Source organism: Pezoporus wallicus, unplaced genomic scaffold (genome assembly GCF_028554395.1).
Source record: "Pezoporus wallicus isolate ANWC-B61680 ecotype Strahan unplaced genomic scaffold, APGP_CSIRO_Pwel_v1 contig_4901, whole genome shotgun sequence".
Taxonomy (NCBI): Eukaryota; Metazoa; Chordata; class Aves; order Psittaciformes; family Psittacidae; genus Pezoporus; species Pezoporus wallicus.
Genome location: NW_026640354.1, coordinates 5,453,375 through 5,479,426, shown reverse-complemented (window position 1 = coordinate 5,479,426; position 26,052 = coordinate 5,453,375). Strand labels below are relative to the sequence as shown.

At 37.8% G+C, this 26,052-nt stretch overlaps 1 protein-coding gene across 1 annotated transcript in view; it reads right to left on the bottom strand.

Annotated features, from left to right (window-relative positions):
- EYS (eyes shut homolog) overlaps nt 1-26,052 on the bottom strand; it is a gene marked incomplete at its 3' end in the record, with an annotated part of 771,151 nt that overhangs the window by 207,232 nt on the left and 537,867 nt on the right. The window contains exons 32-33 of the mRNA XM_057418821.1: nt 17,878-18,068; nt 16,135-16,226 (exon numbers count right to left, since the gene is read on the bottom strand). Of these exons, the coding sequence (XP_057274804.1) occupies nt 16,135-16,226; nt 17,878-18,068 (283 nt within the window). The remainder of the gene's footprint in view (nt 1-16,134; nt 16,227-17,877; nt 18,069-26,052) is intronic.

Sequence of the window (26,052 nt, the reverse complement as noted above, 5' to 3'; positions counted from 1 at the left end):
CTAATTAAATGAAAGCTGCCCAAACAAATTCATTTATTATTTTAAAATTCCTATTTCTTCTATACATTTTGATAACTCTGTAACTGATTCCTTGACCAAGTACGTACTTCCATTACACAAGCATCCTATTTCTAAATGTAGTTCTTTTCAATTAGCTTTATATGTATTTGTTAGCTGGTCCTTAATAGCTAATATGATGGATATGCAGAGGTATTATTGTGTGCATATATAAACATATTTTGAAATTAATTACCAGTACTTTATGTCAGAAAACAAGTTAATGCAATTCAACAGCATCAGCTGCCTTCACCCTAAGCTTGTTAGAATGCCAGCCATGTACCTTTGATTGTACTTAATTGAATCTAGCAGGGTCTGGCCAAATTAGAATAACAACCATAAACCATTATTGTTTAGCATTTGCTGATAATACAATCAATGGGTCATATATGCACTCCATGAAATTTCCATCAGGCTTTTAAAATTCTTTTTCAGCAATAAACACATTGGGTGCTTTAAAGGTCAAGTAAGAAGACAGAGCTTTTTGCATAATTATAAATGTGGAAATGCATACAGCGATTCGCAAGCACTTTTGCTGGGTAAGCTACCAGTAATTGTGCCTCAGTCCAACCCAGCAGTAATAGTTCACACTTTCTTTAGTTGTACTCAACATAAATGTAATGATTAAAGACTGGCCTATTACTTATAACCTGCTGATGAGTTCTGTCTAAACAGTATTAAATCCATTGCCCAATGCCTCACAGGTTGGAAGAATGGAAAGGTCAGATAGATAATAATTTGATAGCTGTTGGGATAAGGGTACCTAAACATGACAATGAAATCCAAAATCCTTTTACATAATGACCTTACTTGCTGACATTTGTAAGTGATGATTAAATTACATGTTTGGGATTGTCATAAAATGGTAAAAAATTAATAAAACAACTGGGGGAAGAGGAGGAGGGAAAGGGGGGAGGTGTCCCGATAAAGTACTGTCAGTCAGGCTATGCATTCCTGGGAATCTTCCATATCTTTGATATGGTGATCCTGATCAGAAAGGGAAATCTCTTGTTCTAGAAACAAGATTGAAACTTACACCCAACTCTAGCAATTCCACTTTGAAGGTGACCATGCTAAACCACAACAAACAATTCACTAATTGCCCCTGAACTATTTAGGATGTAATGGGTTGAACATTCAGTCCATTAAACAAAAAACAACTGTAGGTTTGCAAACAGCTACACAAACATGAGTTGTGAACTACAAAAATTAAAGAGGGTTTATTATCATATATTCTAAAAAACAATCCCAAATTTCCCTGATTTTATTAAGACAACTGATTAACTAAAGCTAAGAAACATATTTCATTTTCACTGTGTTTATTATTTTACATATTTCTTACCTTAAAAAAATCAAAGCAAATTCATGTTTCCCTCTGTTTTCACTGAGTATCTAGTAGTTTGAATTTTCTGGTTCTATATTGAAATTGCTCCTTGCAGTTGAATGTTTATTTTTGTAAAATTGCAGGGGAAAAAAAAATAGACCTACTGTCACAGACAATTAAAAGTTACATTTTCTTAATTCACTTTTTGACCAGCACTGGTTTTGAAACCCTTAAGGCTTAGCAAAGGTGTTTGAGACAACTTACTGGAACATCTGCTCCTCACTGCTCAGAGAGATTGCACAGGTTTCATCCTTGGAGGTTTTCAAAACCTGACTAAATAAAGCCCCTAGCTACTTGGTCTGACCCCTTGGCTGGCCCTGCTTTGCACAGAAGGTTGGACTAGAGACCTCCTGGGTCCCATCTAGCCTATGATTCTACAATCCTGCGACATTTTCCTTGTGCAAAAAAACGCTAAAACGCTGAACCCTCTAGTAACCAGCTTTAGATAATAAGGCAGAATCTCATATTACCCTCAGCGTATTTATTTAGATAGAAAATATACCAGTTGCACTCACAGTCATTAAACTTTCTCTCCGCAGTAACATGCATTATTTTAGACAGCTGGTATCTACTGCTGTTGACTGTGCCTTGTGGAGGCAGCAGGTAACACCTGCTTTAGTGTTGCAGTTGAACTAGAATCAACAATGTATCTTTCCTCATTCCCTCTGACAGCAGACTCATAGCTCCTGGTCCTGGAGCTGATTTCTTAATCTAGTCTTACAGAGTGATTTAGCTAAATAAGTAAGAAAAATTAAGCTAACCACAAGGCATGATGTAAATTTCTCCAAGAAATTGGAGTGGGGGTGGGAGGAGAGAATTCTAAGGAATGAGTAAATACGGTACACTCTTATTCTTTTCACAGAGGTTAAACTTACATTACTTAACTAAAAAGGTCCACAACATGAGTTCCTGCCCTGACAGATATTACTCCATATTTTTATGAATTTATCACAATTCCTGTTACAGTTGCCACTCAGGCTAGCTGCCACTTCCAATTCTGAAAGTGAGCAAGTTCTGTGGTCAGCGCAATTCATGAATCATTCCTGGTATAAATGTTGCCAACCTACTTTACAATAAGCACTTTTATAGACATGATCTGGAACCTGCTGGATGGCCTCAGGTACAGAGAATAGTCTTCAGATTTCAGTTTTATTTATTGCTACAGATTCAGCTAGAGAAGAAAAACAATGATCTATTCCTCTGGCCATTTCTGTCATTGCAGTTTGGAGAGCTTCAAGTTTCCTGCTGTTCACATTATAACAAACTTAAATACTATTTGCACAAATTATACCTAGAAAACACGCATTTATTTCAAGTTGATGTAGATGTAAATACAGTGTAATTTGTTGAAAAGCTTGGCCTAAATGAGAATACTGTATTAAAATATCCAGACAGTGGCAAGTTTAGTGTCAGATCTAGACTTGCAACACTGACATTTTATTTCAAGTGAAACTGAAAGTCTTTAATGAATAAGATAGTTACACAATGAAATTCATATTTACAACTCTGGAGGCCAGCATTATTTCTGTGCTGTATACACCCCCGTCTGTGTTCTCCTTAATATAATTTCTGTGCTTCTGACATGGGGTCACAGAACATTGAACCTTTAACTACCTATAAGCATCCTTTGATATTCCTCAGAAAATAACATGGAACAAAGTTTTAAGTATGCTATTAGAGTCTTACTCTATTATTTTTAAGTTACTGTCCCTGAAATAAGTTGTTTCAGAAGTTAACATAGAAAATGTGTGTTCTTACAAGCACTTTTGAGAGCCAAAGTAAAAGAAAGTAGCAATTTTTAGTATTTATCTAGTTAAGTAATCTGAGCAAGAATAGAACACTATATATCACAGATTTGTCTCTTTGATCATTCTAAATTCTAACTTGTGTCTCTTTTGATGGCAGAGTTCTGACAAGGTATAGAATGTGACAAGGTATAAAATGTGTCAGGACTAAACAAGTAAGCTTTTATCTTAAAGAGGCTATAAAACAACAGTTTGTTTCAAACTAATTGGTGGTATTAAGTTGCTGTTAGCTGTTAATATGATCAATTTAGTACAATTAAATCCATTGCATTCAATCACATTGTTCAAAAAAGTCAGTTGTTTAGTCTCACTTGACTCAGATGAAGTTTATGAAAAATAGTCACTTTTTGTGGAATATAGAAAACACACAACATACTGAGTTTTGATTTCATGACAATTTTTTATTCCAATTAAGATTTCTTTACACTGCATTGATGCAAAACAAAATTATGTTATTTAGCTGCAAACAAATGCACTTAGTTTTAGTCTTTCATTTTATTACAAGATTTGACCAGTGCAGGGCTTTTTGTATACTGTGGCAGATATGCAAGAAGAAAGTCTACTTTCATTATTCTCAATTTCTGGAAACTAAATGCAAGATATGAAAATATTAAATCAAGTTCTGTCATCATTTCTAGGTTTTGTCCATTTCCACTATTCCTTCTTTTTCTGTGCAATACTAGTTCTTGTTGAATGAATAAAGCACTTGTAGACACTTCAGAATAGCAAAGGGTATTCTGGTATATCCGGCAATGCAGAACTGAGATCTTTACTACACAGTGTTCAAAAGCAGCATGCTCATGAAATATCAGTAATATAACAGCACGTTTTTTCTTTTTTTTTCCTGAGAGTTAAGTTGCTCATTTAAAGAACACTAGCTTTAAGCTAAGATTTTAGAGAAATTCGGAAAGTGAATGAAGGACTGTGAATATGTACAGTAGATATGGTGGGGCCCAGATGAACTCACTGGCATTTCTTATACATCTATAGATGTGGTTTGACAGGCAATTTAGAATCATAGAATCATAGAATACTGAGGGTTGGAAAGGACCTTAAGATCATCTAGTTCCAACGTCCCTGCCGTGGGCAGGGACACCTTACGCTAAATTGTATCACCCAAGGCCTCGTCCAACCTGGTCTTGAACACTGCCAGGGATGGAGCATTCACAACCTCCCTGGGCAACCTATGCCAGTGCCTCACCACTCTAAAAGGAAAGAATTTCCTCCTTATATCCAATCTAAACTTCCCCTGTTTAAGTTTTAACTCGTTACCCCTTGTCCTGTTACTACAGTCCCTAATGAAGAGTCCCTCTCCAGCATCCCTATAGGCCCCCTTCAGATACTGGAAGGCCGCTATGAGGTCTCCATGCAGCCTTCTCTTCTCCAGGCTGAACAGCCCCAACTTCCTCAGCCTATCTTCATACAGGAGGTGCTCCAGTCCCCTGATCATCCTCGTGGCCCTCCTCTGGACTTGTTTCAACAATTCCATGTCCTTTTTATGTTGAGGACACCAGAACTGCACACAATACTCCAGGTGAGGTCTCACAAGAGCAGAGTAGAGGGACAGGATCACCTCCTTCGACCTGCTGGTCACGTTCCTTTTGATGCAGCCCAAGATACGGTTGGCTTTCTGGGCTGCAAGCGCACACTGCCAGCTCATGTTCATCTTCTCATCAACCTACACGCCCAAGTCCTTCTCTGCAGGGCTGCTCTTAATCTCTTCTCTGCCCAACCTGTGCCTGGGATTGCTCTGACCCAGGTGTAGGACCTTGCACTTGGCATGGTTAAACTACATAAGATTGGCATCAGCCCACCTCACAAGTGTGTCAAGGTCCCTCTGGATGACATTCCTTCCCTCCAGCCTATCAACCGAACCACACAGCTTGGTGTCATCGGCAAACTTGCTTAGGGCGCACTCAATCCCACTGCCCATGTCAGCGACAAAGATGTTAAACAAGACCGGTCCCAACACCGATCCCTGAGGGACACTACTCGTTGCTGGTCTTCAGCTGAACATTGAGCCATTGACCACAAATCTTTGTGTGCGGCCATCCAGTCAGTTCTTTATCCACTGAGTGGTCCATCCATCAAATTGATGTCTCTCCAATTTAGAGACAAGGATGTCATGTGGGACAGTGTCGAACGCTTTACAGAAGTCCAGGTAGATGACATCAACTGCTCTACCCCTGTCCATCAGTTCTGTAGCCCCATCATAGAAGGCCACCAAATTGGTCAGGAAGGACTTCCCCTTAGTGAAGCCATGCTGGCTGTCACCAAGCACCTTGTTGTTTTTCATGTGCCTTAGCATGCCTTCCAGGAGAATCTGCTCCAAGATTTTGCCAAGCACAGAGGTGAGACTGACTGGTCTGCAGTTGCCTGTGTCATCCATTTTCCCCTTCTAGAAAATGGGGGTTATATTTCCCTTTTTCCAGTTCTTGGGAACTTCACCTGACTGCCATGATTTTTCAAATATGATGGCCAGCGGCTTCGCAACTTCATTTGCCAGCTCCTTCAGGACCTGTGGATGGATGTCATCAGGACCCACGGACTTGTGCACGTTCAGATTTTACGATGGTCTCAAACCACATCCTCTCCTCCAGTGGGCACAAGGTCTTCATTCTCACAGTCCCTGCATCTGCCTTCCAAGACTTGGGTGGTTTGGTCAGAGCCTTTGCCAGTGAAGACTGAGGCAACAAAGTCATTCAGAACCTCAGCCTTCTCCAAATCCTGTGTAGCCAGTTCTCCTGAGAGCTTCCTGAGGGGGCCTACGTTCTCCCTAGTCTGTTTTTTATTTGCTATGTACCTGTAGAATCCCTTCCTGTTATCTTTAATACCTCTAGCTAAGTCTAATTCTAACTGGGCCTTAGCTTACCTAACCTGGTCCCTAGCTTCCCGGACAACATCCCTGTACTCTTCCCAGGCCACCTGTCCTTGCTTCCACTTATTATAAGCCTCTTTTTTCCTTTGAATTTTCCTCAGCAACTCCTTATCCATCCAAGCAGGTCTCCTGGCCCTCCTGCTGCACTTTCTTCTGGTTGGGATGCAACACTCCTGAGCTTGTAGCAGGTGATCCTTGAATATCCACCAAGAGTCTTGGGCCCCCCTGCCCTCTAGGGCTATTCCCCATGGAGCCTTACTGAGTAGGGTCCTGAAGAGGCCAAAGTCTGCTCTTTCGAAGTCCAGGGCACTGAGCTTGCTGCACGCTCTTCTCACTGTCCTTAGGATTTTGAATTTGGCCATCTCATGATCGCTGCATCCAAGGCTGCCCTGGAGAGTCAAATTTCCAACGAGCCCTTCCCTCTTGGTGAGCATGAGGTCAAGCATGGCACCTCTCCTTGTCGGTTCCTCTATTACTTGCAGAAGGAAGTTGTCTTCTACACAATTGAGGAACCTCCTGGATTGCTTGTGCCGGGCCGTACCGTCCTTCCAAAAGATGTCAGTGTGGTTGAAGTCACCCATGAGAACAAGGGACTGTGAGCGTGAGGCTTTTCCTATCTGTCTATGGAGTGCTTCATCTGCAGGTTCTCCTTGATCAGGCAGTCTGTAACAGATCCCCACAGTAACGTCTCCCATAGCTATATTCCATTTAACCCTGATCCACAAACTCTCTGTTAACTGCTCACCTGTCCCCAGACAGAGTTCCATACTCTCCAGCCTATCCCTAACATAAAGGGCAACTCCCCCTCCCCGCCTGCCAGGGCTGTCTTTTCTAAAGAGCCTGTAACCTTCCATTCCAACACTCCAGTCATAGGAGCCTTCCAACCATGTTTCTGTGATGCCTATTATATCATACCCTCGTAGACGTGCACACATCTCTAATTCCTCTGGTTTGTTCTCCACGCTACGGGCGTTTGTATAGAGGCATCTGTGTCGACCCAATCCCCTGACTATGACACCAACCCTTTAACCATTTATTAACCTGGTTAATTCTCCTAGCTTTTTTTAGGTCCTCCCCTGTATCCTGGAGAATTGATGAAAAGACTATCTGGGCTCCATAGCCCCTAACCACCACCCCCAGGGCTCTGTAGTCCTTCTTTATGTTCCCTAGGCTACTACTATCTATATCCCTAGCACCCACAGGTATCACCAGAAGTGGGTAATAGTCCATGGGACTTACTAGAGCAGGCAGCCTCTCTGCCACATCCCCGATCCGTTCCCCTGGTAGGTGATACACCTCCCTTGAGACCGGGTCAGGCTGACAGATAAGTGCTTCTGTCCCTTTCAGTGTAGAGTCCCCTACTATTATGACCCACCACTTTTTCCTGGCAGCACCAGTAGAGATCTTCTTTAGCAGTGCATCAGCCGGCTGTTTCTGGCTCGAGTATGTTTCCTCATTAGTCCTCTGCAGGACAGCAAAGCGGTTGTGCGTGGGGACAGCGGATTTAGGGGGAAGCCCCTTGCTTTTGGTTGTCCTTTTCCTTCTATTTTTGTTGTTTTTTTTTTGTCACTAATTCCCATCTTCCCAGGTTAACGGCCTCCTTCTTTCCTTCATGAGGTAGAGGTGAAGCTCGAGGCCCCTGCACAGTTTGGACCAGGAGCAAGCATTCCTGCTTCCTGTCAGCTTCCCTGACATCTCGCAGTCTATTAACAGCATCCCGCAGCTCAGCCACGGGCTGCAGGAGGATCTCCACCAGGGAGCACAGAGTGTAGCCCTGCCCATTGTGCACCATTCCCTCATAAGACAAGTGCAGGCACTCTCTACACCCTGAGCTCTAATTTAGGCAAAGGACTGAGTCCCAGCCTTTATTCCATGGGTATCCATATGTTCTTCATGCAGCAATTTGCATTAAAGAAGTAACTTACCTGAAGAGACTAAAAAGTACATCTATTTTAACTTATCAGTTTTCTATGTGAGCTCTGGCCACATGAGTTGTAGCCAGATTAAAAAAAAAAAACAGACAAAGAAAGAAAAAAAACACAAAAAGAATAGAGGGAGAACAAACCACGTTGAACATGATAAAAGTAACCAAGTCCCCCTGAGGCCCTGAGGACAGAAGTCTCCCTTTGAAGGGACTTTGAATTGTCTTTCTTTAGTTAAAGGGACTTCTCAAAAAAGACGTAAAAGGAGCTCCCTCTTTAATAAAGTCTTTTAAGACAGGCTTTATTTAGATTTTTAAAAGGTAACATTTTAAATATTAAAAATGTAGAAATAAGTGTGATAGATTAAACAGAAGGCAAATTTGTTCTCTAACTTGAATAAATTCTTTACTATACACTGTTGGTCCCTAACAAAATATTCTTCCCTCCATGGTCTGACAAGGCTCATCTTCGTGCTCGCTTATGAAGCAGTCAGACTGCTTTTGTTTAGTTGGTTACTTGTTTGCTTGTTTGTTTGTTTTTTGTCATTGTTATTTTTTGTTGTTTTCTGTTAGGATTTTCCCAGTCTGTACTATTGTACTATTGCACTATTCCTGCAGACACTCCACAAGCTCTATCCCATCCTTCAGGGAGACTCTGACTGAAAGGGAATAATGTGAGATAAAGTAGAGACAGCTTCCTTCTTACTAAGCATGTGTTACAGTGTACAGTATTCACACAGCACTGCCTGAATAAACGAGAAGGCTGCATGAAGACCTCATAGCAGCCTTCCAGTATCTGAAGGGGGCCTATAAGGACGCTGGGGAGGAACTTTTCATTAGGGACTGTAGTGATAGGACAAGGGGGAATGGGTTCAAACTTAAACAAGGGAAGTTTAGACTGGATATAAGGAAGAAGTTCTTTACTGTTAGTGCAGTGAGGCACTGGAATAGGTTGCCCAGGGAGGTTGTGAATGCTCCATCCCTGGTGGTGTTCAAGGCCATGTTAGACAGAGCCTTGTGTGGCATGATTTAGTGTGAGAAAGTTCCAATATGCATATATTGTATTAACTATATTTACATCCCATTTGAAAACACAAGAATTTGCTCAGGAAGTCAAATGGCTCAGCACATTTAAGTGTCTAAAAGAGAATACTGGATTGTGTGCATTATATATATATTAGGTCTGTTTTCCATATAATAAATTCCATTCAGAAATAGGATACTGTTATGTTCAATTACTTTTTAAATGGAAAAAATATTTCAAATATATAAAAGATGTCAGTCAATGTTGTTATTTTTTGTTTAAAAAATTAGCAATTTGGATTATTCTGAGAATATAATTATGAATAGGGAAATTAATAACATGAAGAATGGAGTTACTGTATAGATCATATGGGAAAGAACAAGATTTGAATATGTTTTAAAGAGAGAACCAGCTTAGGACATGTCCTGAGGAAAAGCCTCCAGCACATACATGAATTATTGAGACAGAATCTCTGAAAGATATAGAATTTAGTGATATGAAGCAGTCAGTAAGAGAGAGCATGTTGTTTCTTTGCTTTTTTTTTACTGAAGACATAGAAAGGAAGGCAATTGTAAGTTTGGAAAAAAAATTAATTATTTGTGAATCTAGATATAAAAATATAGGTTTGGTTTTGATGATAATGACACTTTAAAGAAGAGATAATAGTTTTGGTAAAATAGTTCTAGTACCAAAGCTTAAAATATCTTTTCAGAAAAAAAAAAGGAACTAACTAAAATGTGAAAATATCTAAGATTAGCAGAGGATAACTGCATTGATAAACTGTATAGTAAAACTAATTTCTGGTATTTGTACGCAAAAATAATCAGCTACAGAAATCTACACTTAAAAATCAAAATGGATAAGTATAATTTTATTGATCGACTATCACTTTCCTTAGTATTTCATCAACAGCACATTATCAATGCATTCTCAGTGTTCAACTTGTGCATAGACCAGTTTTCTTATCTGAATTTATAACTGTTTAACTGTTCAGATGTTTTTTATTGAGATGCTGTATTTGTATTTGCACTACTATTTTTTTCTACCATTCACAAAATCATTATTTCCATAGTGCTCTAAGTCATTAAAAAGGGATGATTAAGATCTTGGACAAAAAAAAAGTATAATCTTAAAACCATTATTGATTGAAAATTTATTCTTAAGAAGCACCACCATTTATTTTGAACACTTGACCTCTAAATAGAAAGCCAGATTAAGCTACATTTAAATCAAGTATTTATGAGATAAAGTAATGAATAAAATTAGTCACAGGAGGGAATGTTATTAGTCCAACTCCCCTTCTACATATCTGTGAAAGGATTAAAAACAAATTAATTCTCTCTAAATGTACTGCACAAGTTAGTAGAATGAATTGGAAAATATATGAAGATATATTCTGACTAGCAAGATTTTAAAACTTTGTCTATTTAGTGTTTTTGATTCATATTTGGTTTTAATCTCACAGTTCATAAACCAGAATCACCTCTGATTCTCTTGCTTCAATCCAGCATTGCCATTTCTGTAGCACTGTCACGCACTGCTAGTGGTCAGTAATAGTGTCACTGTGTAACAGACATCTTTAGGACCTAGAAATTAGTTTTCCACTTTTTGAGAAACTTGTGCTAACAGCCACTCTTTCCCATTGCAAAGTCAGTCTCTTTTTCCTTTCAGATGTATGCCAGAATACTCTTTTTTTAGGGGATATTCTCCACTCCTGCCTCTTCATCTGTGTGATAGTCACCATAAATATTTTAACATAAATTTCTTTATCTCTGTCCAAAACCTCCAAACTAAACCAAAAAAAGAATCCTTTCAATTTTCTTTATGCTTCATGATCAACTCATTCCTATTTTCTACCTTACAAATCCAGGTTTCGATAGTAGGATCATTATTTCAAAAATGTTCATCTAAACTATATTCTTAAATCCGCTTGCTTTCATTGACTTGCCTCTCTGCAATGAGCTTCCTTGGGAGAGGCCTAGAGGATGAAAAGAGCATGAAACTATCTTCTATCAAGAATACACTTCTTACTGCATTTTATAAATATTGAATACACTTCTCTAATTAAGCAGCATTCACTGCTATTAATTTCTTGTAGTTTACGCTGTTTTTTGGGAAGATGGCCCATTAAGCATATTTTTATTAAGTAGACTACATGGCATTTACACAGTGCATGAAACAACAGATGACTTCATCTATATGCTGTTACATTAAAAATGAAGGCCAACGTTTAGCACCTCTGCAATTACATAAAAATAGGAATTTAAAATAAAATAAATAAAAAAAAAGCCCCAAAGCACAAAACAGAAAAGCATCTGCACTTTTTTCTAGTCTTTTTATCTATGATCTGCTTATCTTACCTGTCTGTAAACCGTAAGGAAAATATAAGCTTTGTAGTATATTCTGAAGGATAATAAATACAGCATATTTTCTACCACATGGATTATCTCAAGCCTTCATTAAAAGCTATCAAAACCAAGCAATATACAAGCTCCAGAGTGAGCGTATGTTGCATTATGACATGATTAGAAGGATCTTTTTCTGACTACAGGAATCAGAAAACATCTACAAACCCAAGACAATCAATCATCAAACGTCCTATAGCTAACTAATGCAAACCTCAAATCACAGATATTAGGAGTTAAAGGAGAAGAATAATGCACTCCTTAAAAATGAAAATTGTCACATTTTGCAGCTGTTCTCCAGACTGATGGAGAATCTATACCAGTTTTGTAATCTTAATGCTCACAGTCGATTAAAAAAGGTCAAAGGGGATAGACTCATTTTTAAAGAAACAAGTTGCATTTGTGACATCTACTGCACAATCAATTTATATATGATCGATTTGCTAAATAAATCAACAGTTGTGATCTGAGATTAAAAATAAAATAAAAAATGCTCTTTAATCAAGGAGACTATGATTATCAGTACTGAAATAATTGTTGAAATGAAGCATAAATGAATTTCTAACACCTCTGCTACAGATTGGCCTGTTTCTGCAATACATGCTATTTTATCAACTTGTTTTGATGACAAAGATCAAAAAAGATAAATCTTAAAGCAACTAAAGAAGGTGGTTTTATAAGGGCTGCAATAAGAATATTGTGGTAGAGCATCCCAAACATGTAAACTTCACAAATTCCTTTCCTTCATAATAACCTACAGAACTCTAATCCCTGTGTGATATTGTCCATACCTGTTTTACACTTTTGCTGTTTCACTTCCCTGGAAAGATTCTTAAGAAATTCAAAATGATACAGTCAGAAATCTGAAACAGCTGCAATGATTTTCATTAATAGCTAGACTTAGCAAACAACTGTACAAGCCTGCATATAACCCAGAATTCTTATCTATTACTCTGAGACAAACCTTGACAATGTGTTGTTTTTAGCAGCCAGTGCTAGAAAACTAATCTGAGGCAAAGAGTTATATCCTATCCAAAATTATCGATTTATCTCAGATTTTGATGCAAATCCAGACCTCTTAGTATATTCAATTTTATTAAATTGTTATAGTTGTTATAGCCACAATATTCCATCATCACATTGCTGTACTTCAGCAATGCTGCCATTTTACTTTCAGCCTGAGCATTCTGGTGAACTATAAGAACTGGATACAGTGCAGTGTCTGACAGTAATATGCACGTTTATTTGCAAACATTAAAAGGTGTGAAATTTCTTTAATTCACACCAGGAATGATTTCTGTGGGATAAAGGAAGCAGAAAAATATACCTCTGTAAGCAGAAAAGGAAGATGTTATCACCCCCTACTTTTTACTGTGTTCAAACTTGTATTACACAGCACTCATACTCTATTTCTTTCATTTAATACAATATTGTAGAGGCAGTATATTTTTTGCATATGGCTTATATTCAGTTGCTGAAGTGCACTGCTGTTAGTAAATCTGAAAGACAAAAATCTTTCCATTGCAGGGAAAGGTCAAAAGCACTCCAAAGAACTAAGAATACTTTAAGCAAAGAGAATGAGCATATTCTTTCAACAAACTAGTACAATATTGTATTTTTTTTCATCACCCATCTTGTCTGTTCATAATACTTCACATCTGCAGAACAAAGAAAATCCCACACTATGCATACCCACTATGTTAATATATCTAGTAGCTCTTACATACCCATTCTGCACCAACATCCCAGATAACATTGTTCAAAACTTATCTTACTGGAAACCAGTTCTGAGAAAATAAAACAAACTTTGTAAAACTGTAGACAGCTGTTGAGTAAGCTACAGCAATTTTTAAGTTTCACTATGCCTTATTATACTACAGTTAATTAAATTAAATGCTCATAACCCAAGAAATATACATAGTTCAAGAGTAACTTTATAAAATATAATTGTCAATATATATTTAATAATAAAGAAAAAACTGTAAAGCAGAAGTTATACTTTTCCATGCAATGTATACATCTTCTTAATTAACTCAAGCACATGTGAAGATGCACAAAATTAAAATAAGAAGCAACTTTAACAAAATCTTTCTGACATCTGTGCCATTAAGACTTTAAATCTTAGAAGCATCGAATCATTTATGTTGGAAAAGACCTTTAAGGTCATTGAGTCCAATAATTAACCTAGCACTGCCAAATCCACCACTAAACCAAACCACTACTAAATCCACCACTAAACCAAGCACTGCATATATATGTCTTTCAAATGCCTCCAGGAATGGCAGCAGCTACTTCCCTGGGTAGCCTGTTCCAATGCTTCACAGCCTTTTCAGTGAAGAAGTTTTCCCTAATATCCAACCTAAACCTCTCCTGGCACAACTTGAGACCATTTTCTCTTGTTCTATTGTTTTTTACTTGGGAGAAGAGACTGATATCCACTTCACTATAACCTCTTTTCAGGCAGTTGTAGAGAGTGATGAGGTCTCTCCTGAGCCTCCTCCTGTCCAGGCTAAATAATCCCAGTTCCCTCAAACAGCCCCCATAAGACTTATGCTCTTGACCTTTCACCAGCTTTGTTGCCCTTCTTTGTAACTGCTCCAGCACCTCAATGTCTTTCTTGTAGTGAGGGGCCCAAAACTGAACACAGGATTCGAGTTGCAGCCTCACCGGTGCCCAGTACAGGGGGATGATCACTGCCCTGCCTGCTGGCTACGCTATTTCTGATACAGGCCAGGATGCTATTGGCCTTCTTTTTCACCTGGGCACACTGACTGCTCATATTCAGCCAGCTGTTGATCAACACCCCCAGGTCCCTTTCCACCAGCAGCTTTCCAGCCACTCTTCCCCATCCTATAGCATTGCATGAGTTTGTGGCCCAAATGCAGGACCCAGCACTAAGCCTTGTTGAACCTCATGCAATTGGTCTTGGCCCATCAACAGCCTGTTCAGATCCCTCCGTAGACCCTCCCTACTTTCAAGCAGATCAACACTCTTGCCCAACTTGGTAGTGTCTGCATAGTGTCATCCTAAAACAATGTCCAAAACCATTTCCAGTCTACTAAAGTGAGTAGAGTGATTAATTAATAATTGCTTACTAATTAGCCTGAATCCCAGAAATAGCACACATTTCTTCTCTTTTAACAGCAAAAATCAGTGTGGCTCATCTTACCTGAGCTGTCCTGAAATAATTTCCATTCTCTGCAAATAAAAGAAGATACTTTTTTCTTCCTTCCTTTTTAGGCTCAAATGGAACACCAGAAATAGAAATTGGGTTGGCTTTCTTTCCAGCTATTGCCATAGGGTGATTTACGGATTGAAGTTATTTTCTGCTCAGTAGAGTTGGGGCAAAATGCATAATACTCACATCATGGTAGCTAGTGCTACCTGAGCAATGTCAATGACATGGGAGTTTTCATGCTTTGGCACTAAGGAAAGGTTGTTTTTCTCAAAGGCTCCTACAGTATTTAGGGTTCTGGTATTCATTCATTTGTTATTTTCAGGATCTTAAATCTTCCTTAAAATTAACACCAAAGGAGTAACAATACAATTGTAACAGATTAAACTAGCTAACACACTAAAAATTTTATGTCTCCAGTCCTTATACACTTCCACTGTGTCATTTGTGATTTCAGAGAATTTGGTATTCTCCCACAGTCATTTTTAATGGACTTGCAGAGTCCCCTGGTTGTTTAGTCATTATTTAGAAGCTGCTTAATGCCTTTATCATCCCTGCATCTCCTCTCGAAATAAAGTTCCTATCACACTTTCTCCATTTTGATATTGAGAGGGTGTCAAAACCAGAGAAATAAACAGAACTGCACATGTTATTTAAGATTCTAGACACTTTCATAGTGTCACAGAGATGTCTTCTATTCCTTCTTGGTCAGAGAGGAGCTTATGCTTGCTTTTAGCTTCCATTAGCAAGGTTTGGTTTTATGTTGTTTACTTTTTGGGTAATAAGCACAACTGCTGTGAATTATTGACTTTTGTTCCTTGTATTAGTTTGCACTTACTGTGTGGTTTGGAGCTTCAGCCTAGTTTACCATGCTAGAAAAAAAAAACAAAATAACAATGATGACACCTGAAATGCAGCAACAAGCTGTGGTCCTTCTCACTGCCACATCTGAGCAAGGCACAATACAAAAACCTACTACCTACCTCATTTCTTCCTTTCTTTTTATGCTCCTTCAGTTGCAAGTATTGTTACCTTTGCAGGAGTAATATATCCTCTTATGAGTTACAAGTCAGCAGCAGCAAACTCATGGTGCTGCTTCTGCTTATATATTTTCCAAGATTTTTCTGTTAGTTACACTCTCATTAACAGAAATTCATATATTTCACTTATCCTGGACTTACTGTACAGTAGCTTCCCTGAGAGAATGTTTATATTTGCTATGGTACATGATTGCAGTGAGAATAAATTTATTTCCATTAAGCATATCAGTGATGTGATGAGCATTGTCCAACTGTATTACAGGTTTAAACATTCTTTCCAAGTATGTGTTGTAGTCCACGCTGTCATAACATGATTTTACTGCACATGTTCAGGTATCACTCCTAGTTAATGAGATACATTATCACTGGAATTTACTAACTATGCAACTTAGAACATCTTTGAAGCCATTAGAAACACAGACAACAGTAAGATAGAAAAACTTACCTAATTTGCACTTCATACCAGTGTCCATCATCCACTCTAGTAGTAGTAGTGATGTTTTTGACTTTTGCAGCTTCATCACATAAAAACTGGTACTAGAGAGTGGGAAAAACACTTTTATTATATAATTTCTAGTAATTAAAGAGTTACAGACCTCAAAACTTGAATTTAAAAATAACAAATGCCTTCATAAAACCCCAAAGGATGAAATGTGCATTCAGTAAAAATCATGTTTGATTAAAGGTCTGGATCAGGAAGTCTATTGCACCAAACATATACAAGCACACATATATGCTTCCTAGCCTGCATGAAAATTCTCTAATCTATATGTATTTGTACAATCACATATTACAGGCCTGATTTGCAAAGAAGTTGACCATCTGCAACCCAGCTGAAATTAACGTTGGCCATGGGTGGATTTCACTTACCATTTTATGGTCTCCTTACACTTTCAAACATGTAATGTAGCATGGAGACATGAGCATTTTGGAACACCATTTAATTTCCTATACTAATGTGAACAAGCACTTGATTTCATGGTTTGTCTACTTGTAATTGTAGCTTGATTGTAAGCTTAGAACCATTTATTCATAGGGCTTTAAATCTACATTTAATTGACCAGCTTTGTGAATGATTAAGTGAATTCAATTAGTTTTAACATGGCACACTGGGATCTCTGAATAGATTTTTGTCAATTAAAGTACTTTCATATTTTATGGTGCTAATGATATGTTAGAAAAATATTTTTCTGCATCATTACTTTACCATGAATACAAGTAAGATAGACCTAAAGCCATCAACATTTTCTAAAGCTTGGATGACGTCCTGCCCCTGATTAATCCCATTTGTTGTGAATAAATGAGATTAGTCAAAATAGATAGTCAAAGCATAATAAAACACAGCAAATCAGAATATAATAAAATAAAAGTTTTTTCTCCTACTGTTTATCTGCAATTTATATACCGTTTTAGTACAATCATGCTCTTTAAACATGAAGGCAAATATAACTAAAATATGGTGTTCTTAACAGTCATTTGATGGCTTTTAGAGAAGAATATAATTGCAGCAAAACTTTCAGAAATTTTTAACAGGACAATGGAAGATCCGTTATAAGAAAAGTAGCTTCTCTTTTAGTAGGCTTTATTCCTTAAAGCTTGCAAATAAATGTATTCCTATTCAGTGTGTCTATTAAAACCAAGCAAATGTTTGGGGACTTTTTGTGATCCTGTGAAACTGTGTACTAACATGATAGCTGAAATAAAATTTTTCTAGTCAGAGCCACATGGTAACAAATACACTCTATTCCCTTTTAGAGTAAATTTTCTTATGACAATTAACTCAGTTCCACAGCTTCCCTTATAACAATTTTAATGAACTTGCACATGAGGAGGTTCAGTCAGCTTAAGCTTCAGATACTAAATAAAATACCTTAATTCATACTGGTTGTGAAGACAAAGTCTACCTTCTTTTTTTTTGTCTTTTAATGTGTACTTTTTATATGACACATTCCAATTACAGTCACTATTCAATTTTCCTCCAGCACCACATCTTGTGAGATATATTAATATTAGCCATGAATTTCTTGTAATTGATAGCAAGTTTGATAGCTATTTTCCTTAAAATACTAAAGAATGTCAAGACTCTCTTTAGCTCTACCATCTTCTACAGTAGGAAACAGGAAAAAAAAAAAACAAAACATTTTTACAGATCCTAGCTTTAATTCTCCTTCAGTGGGAGATGCCTTACCTGTAAGTTGCCATGTTTGATGAAAAGCTGAATTAAAAAATGTCCTATTGTTTCTGGGCTCTCTTCAGTATACAGGAGGAGTCCATGTGGATTGTACGTTTTAAATTCCAAGCGGATGAAGTTTTGTATGTTCAAATGCAAGCCTTTAAATTCCAGGTAAGAATTACCATAGTAGTGAGCATAATTAAAATCTGTAAATAGAATTTTGATATAAGAATACAAACACACTTTTCTTCTTCATCCGCTGCTTTCTTATTCTGCTAATGGTAGCACAGATATAGGATGCTCTTTTACATCTGTCAAGGAGGCAGACTTGATTCTGAAAATTTATATCAGTTTTCTTCTGTCAAAGACTTAACACTGAGAGTTTATAAAATTAGTCATATAGCCTTAGGTCAAATTATATTAAGCAGGCAACTAAGATCAATGCCTGAAAGAAAAGGAAATTAAGACAATAGCACCTGCTACATATCTAGAAGCTTTGGCTCCCCATAAGGCAAGAATAGTCTTTTAAAAGTTAGGCATTCACAGGTTTTGATGCAAGAATGAGCAAGTTTGAAGTCTTTGCAGAAACCACACAGTATGTAAAGGGAGGAAGACGTTCCAAAACGTAGTGATGAAATTGACATCTCAATCGAATATGTCAACTATTTCTGTCTAAAACAATAAACCCCATGTTAGAATGAAAGATAAAAATTTTCTTTCTGACTACATCTAGCTTGTTTATCTAGATGCTTCTTAACCTCCAGCACCCTGCGCTATACCTTGCAAAGTAAGATGCAGCTCTTACTTAATGAAAAATGTATGTGAATACATGGCTGCAAGCACATCAGATGATAGAGGGGCACAATTAAAGGGGCTTTTCGCCCATCTTTTTCTCTCAGCTCTCCTTTCCTTTCCCCTCTTCTTTATCATCTCTTCTCCTTCATTCCTTTTTTCCTTCCTTTTTATTTTTTCTAGGTATTTTTTCTTTTTTCTTAATTTCTCTTCATTTTGTTTCTCTTTCTCTCTATATATGTCTCCCTCCCTCTCCTTTTTATTTTCCCTTTCCTGCCCTTCCTTTGTTTGGTCCTTCCTCTTCTTTCCCTTTCCATTCTCTTCTTTCTCTTCCACAAGGTGTGGTTTTACAGAAGAACATTCAACATACACATGTTGTGGTTTAATCCAGGGCAGTGACTAAGCACCACGCAGACAGTCACTCACTGCCCCTGTCTCCAGAGGGCTGGGGAAGAGAATTAGTAGAGCAAAAGTGAGAAAACTTGCAGGTTGAGTTAAAGACAGTTGTATGGGAGAGAAAAGGAAGAAAATAATAATAACAATAATAATAAAATTAAAATATACAAAACAAGTGATGCATAATGCAATTGTTCAATACTTGCTAATCAATGCCCAGCCAGACCCTCAGCAACAACCAGCCCCTCCTAGCCAACTCCCCTGAATTTATATGCTGAGCATGATGTCATTTGGTATATGGAATAGCCCTTTGGTCAGTTGGGATCAGCTGTCCCGGGTGTGACATCTCCCAACCTTTTGTGTACCCCCAGCCTACTCACAGGTGGGGTGGGGTGGGGTGAGAGGCAGAAAAGGCCTTGACTCTGTGTAAGCAGTGCCCAGCAGTAATTTAAACACCTCTGAATTATTAACAGTATTTCTTGTACCCCTCCAGTCTTCTCCCTGGCAGTGCATGAGAGGCTGAAAAGTCCTTGAGTTAATATAAACACTACTTAGCAATAACTAAAACATCTCTGTGTTATCAGTATTATTTTCATACTAAATTCAAAACACAACATTATACCAGCTATTATCCCAGCTGAAGCCAGGACAGCATGGGTACTCATTCACACACAAATGCAGTCATGCACTTCTTAGGTATTTTTACTTGCTAGTATTTAAAAACTGAGCCTCAGATCAGTACATTTATCTACTCATAAGGAATTAAAAACGTGTATTGCCTTGCAAAAACGTAAAATGAGGGGCTTAGTTGTTTCATTTTAGCACAGCTATAGTGTTTTGATTTTTTGCACAAGTAGAAATATGCTTTAGTCTCACTTGAAGAATCACTTGGTGTACAATTATTTGTTTAATCAACTTTATGAGACTGATGAAAACTTAAAAAAAAAATTAACAACTCACCCATCTTGTTAAAAAAGCCAGTGCTACAATATGAGTCTAGATACAATGCACAACACGTAAGTGAAGAGTTCCATTTCGTTTGGCTCAGATTTCACTGAATCATCTGTACAGGGACTCTGAGTATCTTTGAAGGTCACAGATCTGTTTCTACTTTCCAAAAATATGCAAAATTTTAATCTGTTCTGACACCAACTCCAGTAGCAAGTACATTACTACATATGCTTAAATTCTGAACATCAATGATACTGGGATAAATTGCAAACTCCTATATAAATTGCACTCCAATATATCACTGTAAGACTGTGCTGAATTTTATCCTTTCATATCTTTTCAAAAAACTATTTACAAAGTCAGAGTCACTGTGGTCAAATCCCAAACAAAGCTCTTCTAACAAGTTCTCAGGAAGAGACAAGAAACAGCAAAAAAACACTGATATATGCACATATACATGTAAGAAAACAAAAAATTTCAAGCAATGGCAATCAATGACTACTGATTCAAAAAAGATGACAGTATAATTTTATATGTATTTAATCATTAATAACTCTGCTTTAAAATATAAGCCTATATGTATAAATTTCAGAAAACTCGAAACAAAAACCACAAAATTGCACAGAGAACTTATTCCATTTTATTGACAGATCAATTTCTCTAAGAAAGGGCAGACACTGCTTTAGAGGATTACCTCCAATCCCTAACCCTTGTTTTTCTTCCTGAGCTCACCACTGAGCTCTAAGTCCTTCCCTTATTCCATTTGCCCCAAGTTGCCCAAGTTTTTGCTTCTTCTACAGAACCATTCAGTTTTCTCCACACTCCTGAGACACTGGTATCTAACCACTTCTTTTTGTTGACTCCACTTAGGAGATTAGCTTGGCTGAAAGACAGATAAGTTTCATGGAACTTTTTTTTCCTGAAACTCTGATTCCTTCTGTAAATTCTCAGATCTTTGGAGGGTTTTTTCTTTTGCATTGGTGTTTTGGTTTGGTTTGTTTTTTTTTTTTTGCATTGTTCTGCATACAATTACCTACACATGTGAGAATACGTCAAAATTATGTCAGTTCTTTGGTGTTTTGCCAACATAAGGCATTTGAGCCCCTAGATCTCACTACAAGAATAAAATCTGTAATTGAGAGGAGGAAAAAAAGTGAGTGGGGGAACAAAGAGGTTTATCCATGGTTCTTGAGACTCTGACTGGTAACTGAGGGCAGACTGGTTTATCTACTAAATTTCAAGAAAGAACAAAAAAGAAAAAGCTGGTGGCATCTACATTTAGCTTTCTATGTATAACTGCAATCGGTACACAGAGCACTGCAGTCAATAAATGCACTTTATTGTTGCTAACATCCATATCTTTTTATCTTCCTATGATGATAATGATGCTGCCTTGCAAGACAACACACTCCATTATTCTATGGATTTGAGACCAATTTGGCTTCTTATAGGAAATATATTCGTGGTGCTAAGCAGAAAGCTTTTTAAAAGAATCAGCTGCAGCAAAATTGCTGCAATTGCTCTGTGTCCATAAATATGGAAAGAGCTAATGAGAGAAAGCACTGAGGAATATTTAGCAGACTCTAGGATTTTGTGAAACCATGAAAACATGCTGCTTGAATCACAAATAGCTACATACCTTACCACAAAAGCTATTAACAAAACTCAGTGCTGTGGCTTTATCCATATAGATTCTCACGTTGTTAGTAACAGTAAAGTCTCTTTTTATAGAACATAAGCTTTGCTTATAATCCTTTTACTACTCTTACATGCAGCTTTTTCATTTGACCTCTAGAGTTGGCTTCCTAGATTGCTATTTGTCCTAGTGCAGAGTATTCATCATCACCCAAGCCTTCAGAAAGAAAAGAATAAAAAAGTTGAAGTTGTATTTTATCTTTCACTCTGAATGTCTAACACTCACTTTCCTAAGAAACAGGAAAGCCCTTTGGCCTACAAAATCCTTTCAGCTGTAGCTCGCTCCACTGTGTACATACAGCTCTCCTTGTTTTTCTGTTTACATGAATTCACTTTAATGTCAGAACGTTAAAAGGTTTGAGACCTAGCTGTAACAGTAAGCAAATACTCAGGCAGGTCTGCAACCCAGCTGACTGGCAAAGCTTCATTAACTCTTGCCAATACCTACCAGTTTTCCTCTGTTCCAATGAGCTTCAGCTGCAACAGCTTCAGAATGGAGGCCTTCAAACATAAAACTTCTTGAGAGCTAGGCAACTGAAAGTGCTGTTTTTTAAAGGCAGGTAGAGACAACAAAAACCTTTTAATATGCTTGTGAGCATATGTTCCTGTGGATGATGGAGCTTCTGTACCTTGATATTTCTAACACATACCCTGCAGTTTGCATGGATTCAAGCACAGAGAATATTATAATACTACTTTTATCTGCTTTTTTTTTCTTTTTTGTTACATTACGCCTTAGAACAAAACACTCCTGTTTGAGCTATCATTTCTCTTTTATGGACACACCTTTTACATCATTTGCTATTCTTTTAATTAACAATACATCACAAAATTCAAAGAGAAGGCATCATTGCTGTGGGAAGATATGAACAATTAATTTGCTGTTTGGGAATTTTATTCATTTTTTTAGAAAGAAGGAACAGATCTCTTACAATAGTACAAAACTATGGTCATAAGAAAGTTATGTTTAAGACTAGGGAGTGCCAAACGAAAAAAATAGTTTTAGAAAAGCAAAATGAAAAGGTCAGAACAAGGACTGCTTCACTGGGCTGGCTACAGACTCTTCCAGCCCGACTACTGACTTCCAATTGCTGCCACAGACCAGGCTCATGCGAAGAGCATGCGAGGTACAATGCTTTTACTGGGACAGCCTGTAAGCTCATACCATAAACAATACTATGGCTTCCTCACACTGAGTATTCACCCCTGCTTACCAGCTTCCATAAGCCTGGCTGGGACACTAAAATCTGGTACACCCAGTGCTGGGTCCCTCCAATGGCCACAGCAATGTCTCCCTTGTGACTCCTTGCTGCTGCTTGCAGCTGGGTCTCTCAGCATGCTCTGGCTGCACCACTGCGTTGTCAGGTGAGGGAACTGCAGGGAGAGATGGGTTTCCCACCATCAGAGAAGACAAGGGTGTTTGCAGAAATGTGTGCTTGAAGGAAGCTGAGCCACCCAAAGAAAGAGAGCAGGCACAGCTAGAGGCCATGGCCCCATGAAGGGGCTGCCTGGCTCTTGAGATGGGGGAGACTGCAATCTTGTGACCTTTGGTCAACAGAAACTGCCCATGGCACTTCTGAAGGCAAACACGGTATTTTAGGAGTCCGCTCAGGGCCAGTTCAACCTAGAGCTTATGTCCGCAGAAGGGAACAAAGGTAAGTGGGACCATTCCTGGACTCCCTTTTGTGGGGTATGGAAGCACCAATCCACTAGTCCAATCTGATGTCTCTGGAAGCTTGCTGCCTGGAAGGGCCAGGATCTGGGGATTTTGCAGCAGCCTCCTGTCTCAGGTGGTCTACGCATGTAGGAGTGTTTCTTCTTTACTGAAAATATGCTGAAAGTACCTTAGCTTTCATGTTCCTTAATTTTCTGTGTTTTATCTCCAAAAGCTGCATTTCTTTGAGGTTTTAATGAGTCATGTCAATCATTCTCTTTTGCATTCTAAAATAAGATCAATCATTCCAACAAGTCCTGGAGGACAGCCACAGCAAAATAATCTGTAAGTTTTATTCTTTAGTCCCGTTAATACAGCAACATACTTCATACTTGTAATCAGCACTTAAAAGGTTTTAGTGTATTTTCAAAAGTGTCTCATGTTCTTTGGTATGTTTTATTTAGTCTTCCCAGCTGAAACACCTTGAAGACAGATCAGAACATTGGTCTTCAACTATTATTTCTATTTTGAGGTGCAATGTTATCTCACTGTGATATGCTTCACCTTTGGTTTCACATAACATACCCACACTTACAGTGAACCTATGTTTTATGCTGTCAGTCTGTGCTGCATGACTAGCAGAGAATTGTAGTTGTGTTTTTCTCTCAAAGTTGAAATGTTTTCTAATGTGGCTTGCTAGACAACAATAAAATGTGGTTAACATCCATAACTGTTGCCAGTGCAGCCCACCAGCAGCTTTCAAGCAAAGAAAAACAATAGTTATGAATAAACCCTCTTTACTGTTCCTTTGTTATGCTTACACAGAGCTACAGATCTGAGTAGACTGCAAAATTCTTCTGAAGGAAAAACACAGCTGTTTTAGAGCTCCTGTAATTCACAGTGTCTACACTTCTAGCCTAAACATATGCATACACACATATACAAACATCTACATACAATTCATCTGCTTTAAAGTGTTGGAAAATCAGATCCCAGAAAACTCCTTCCCTTTTGCTGCCATTACTGTGTATCTTTCCTTTCCTCACACATGCATCAATCATGTTTGTTGATGCATGTTTTGATTCTTAACTCCTTCACATTCAAAAGTCAATCTGCAATACTGTTGGTAATGAGTTCGGCACTTAGTCTCCCTGCTCATTCCATAAAGGAGACAATTGGCTGCATTGTCTATTAATTTTCACTTCTCCCCTCCATTCTGTTCAAGAGTTATAAAATACAGTTGGAAACAACAACAACAACAACAACAAAACCAACAATACATGAAAGGTTTTATTTCATTTTTTTCACCAAAGATACATATGCACACACAGCACAGATCTTTAGAAAGAAGAGAGGCATAAAAAAGACAAGACAACAACAGAGATAGATAGATTGGAATTCAGAGATTTCTAATAACACAAGTAGCAACGTTCTGTAATATAGACTTATGGGAAGTGGAAGTAAAATCCACTTTAAAAAATGTAAATAATTTCTTTGTTTATTATTTACAGTATTTGGATACCTTGGGGAAAATGGGCATGAAACTTGTTTATGTCCAAGGATAAGAAGAAATTATATTCACAGTAATTTTTTTTCTATATATTGTGATATAGATATATATAGGTATTACGTATCAAATTTCTTTGTACAAAATACATAGACCACACACTTTTTAAAAGATATTGGGAAAGAAGAAAAAAGTTTCTTTTAAACTATTCTAGATTTTTTTACATAAAAGAAAACTCACTGAGCACCAGCAAATAGCTCTATTTTTGTTGCTTTTCAAAAGCGACAAAAAAAGAGGTTCTGGAGGCTTCCCTGTGGAAAGGAGGGATTGGAATGGTGGACTGACCCCAGCAATGTGGACTATGTCTCACACTGACGTATGGTATATGCCAGTGCAACATTTGTGCTCCAAGAATCTTTCCAAAGTATAATTGAAATGAGTCCATTTCAAACTAAATGGAAATCAGATATACATTTTTTTCCTCTTGGAGAGCTCTAACACCTGCACCCTTATTCATGAATGCCGAGAATTCCTGAATTACTTTTAAATTATTTTAGGACAATAGATACTCAATTGAAATGCCTAAAATGAAGCTCTCAGTTTCTTCTGATTTCCATTCTGATTTTCACTGATGCCTGCATTCTGACAGCTGAATTGTTGGCCATTTACAGACAGTCAGGTCAGCACTTTTAATTCAGCATCTTTCCAGTATCACCTACTGCAGGTAAGGTGTGGCTGTGCTCTACCTTGCCAGAAAATTTATAGCTACACTGTATTTCTGGAAATAGTTATTTGCTATTTATATAGGTAATATATGTGTATTTCAACACCTTAAAGCTCCATATTTATTAGCAGTTAATCTAACATTTCTGGGTTTCTCCACTCCTCTTCCATATACTGAATCTGAACAGCACCATGCTCTTGCAATGTGACCTTTCTCTACAGCTGTTACTTGCCTGTGAGCAACACTTTAATTGCCAGTTTTACCTACTTACTTTCAGATGTCAAATTCCGTCTGCCTCTTTTGCACTCAGACATCTATCAGGGCCCACTATAATACAGTTTCCTGTGTTTAGCAAACCCTTGCTATGGCCCCGTGCCAAAACACATTTTGGTGTATTCCATTGATGCTTAAATTAGACTGACAGAAATGTCTTCTCTAAAAACAAGACTACAGAAGACTGTTATTCAAGAC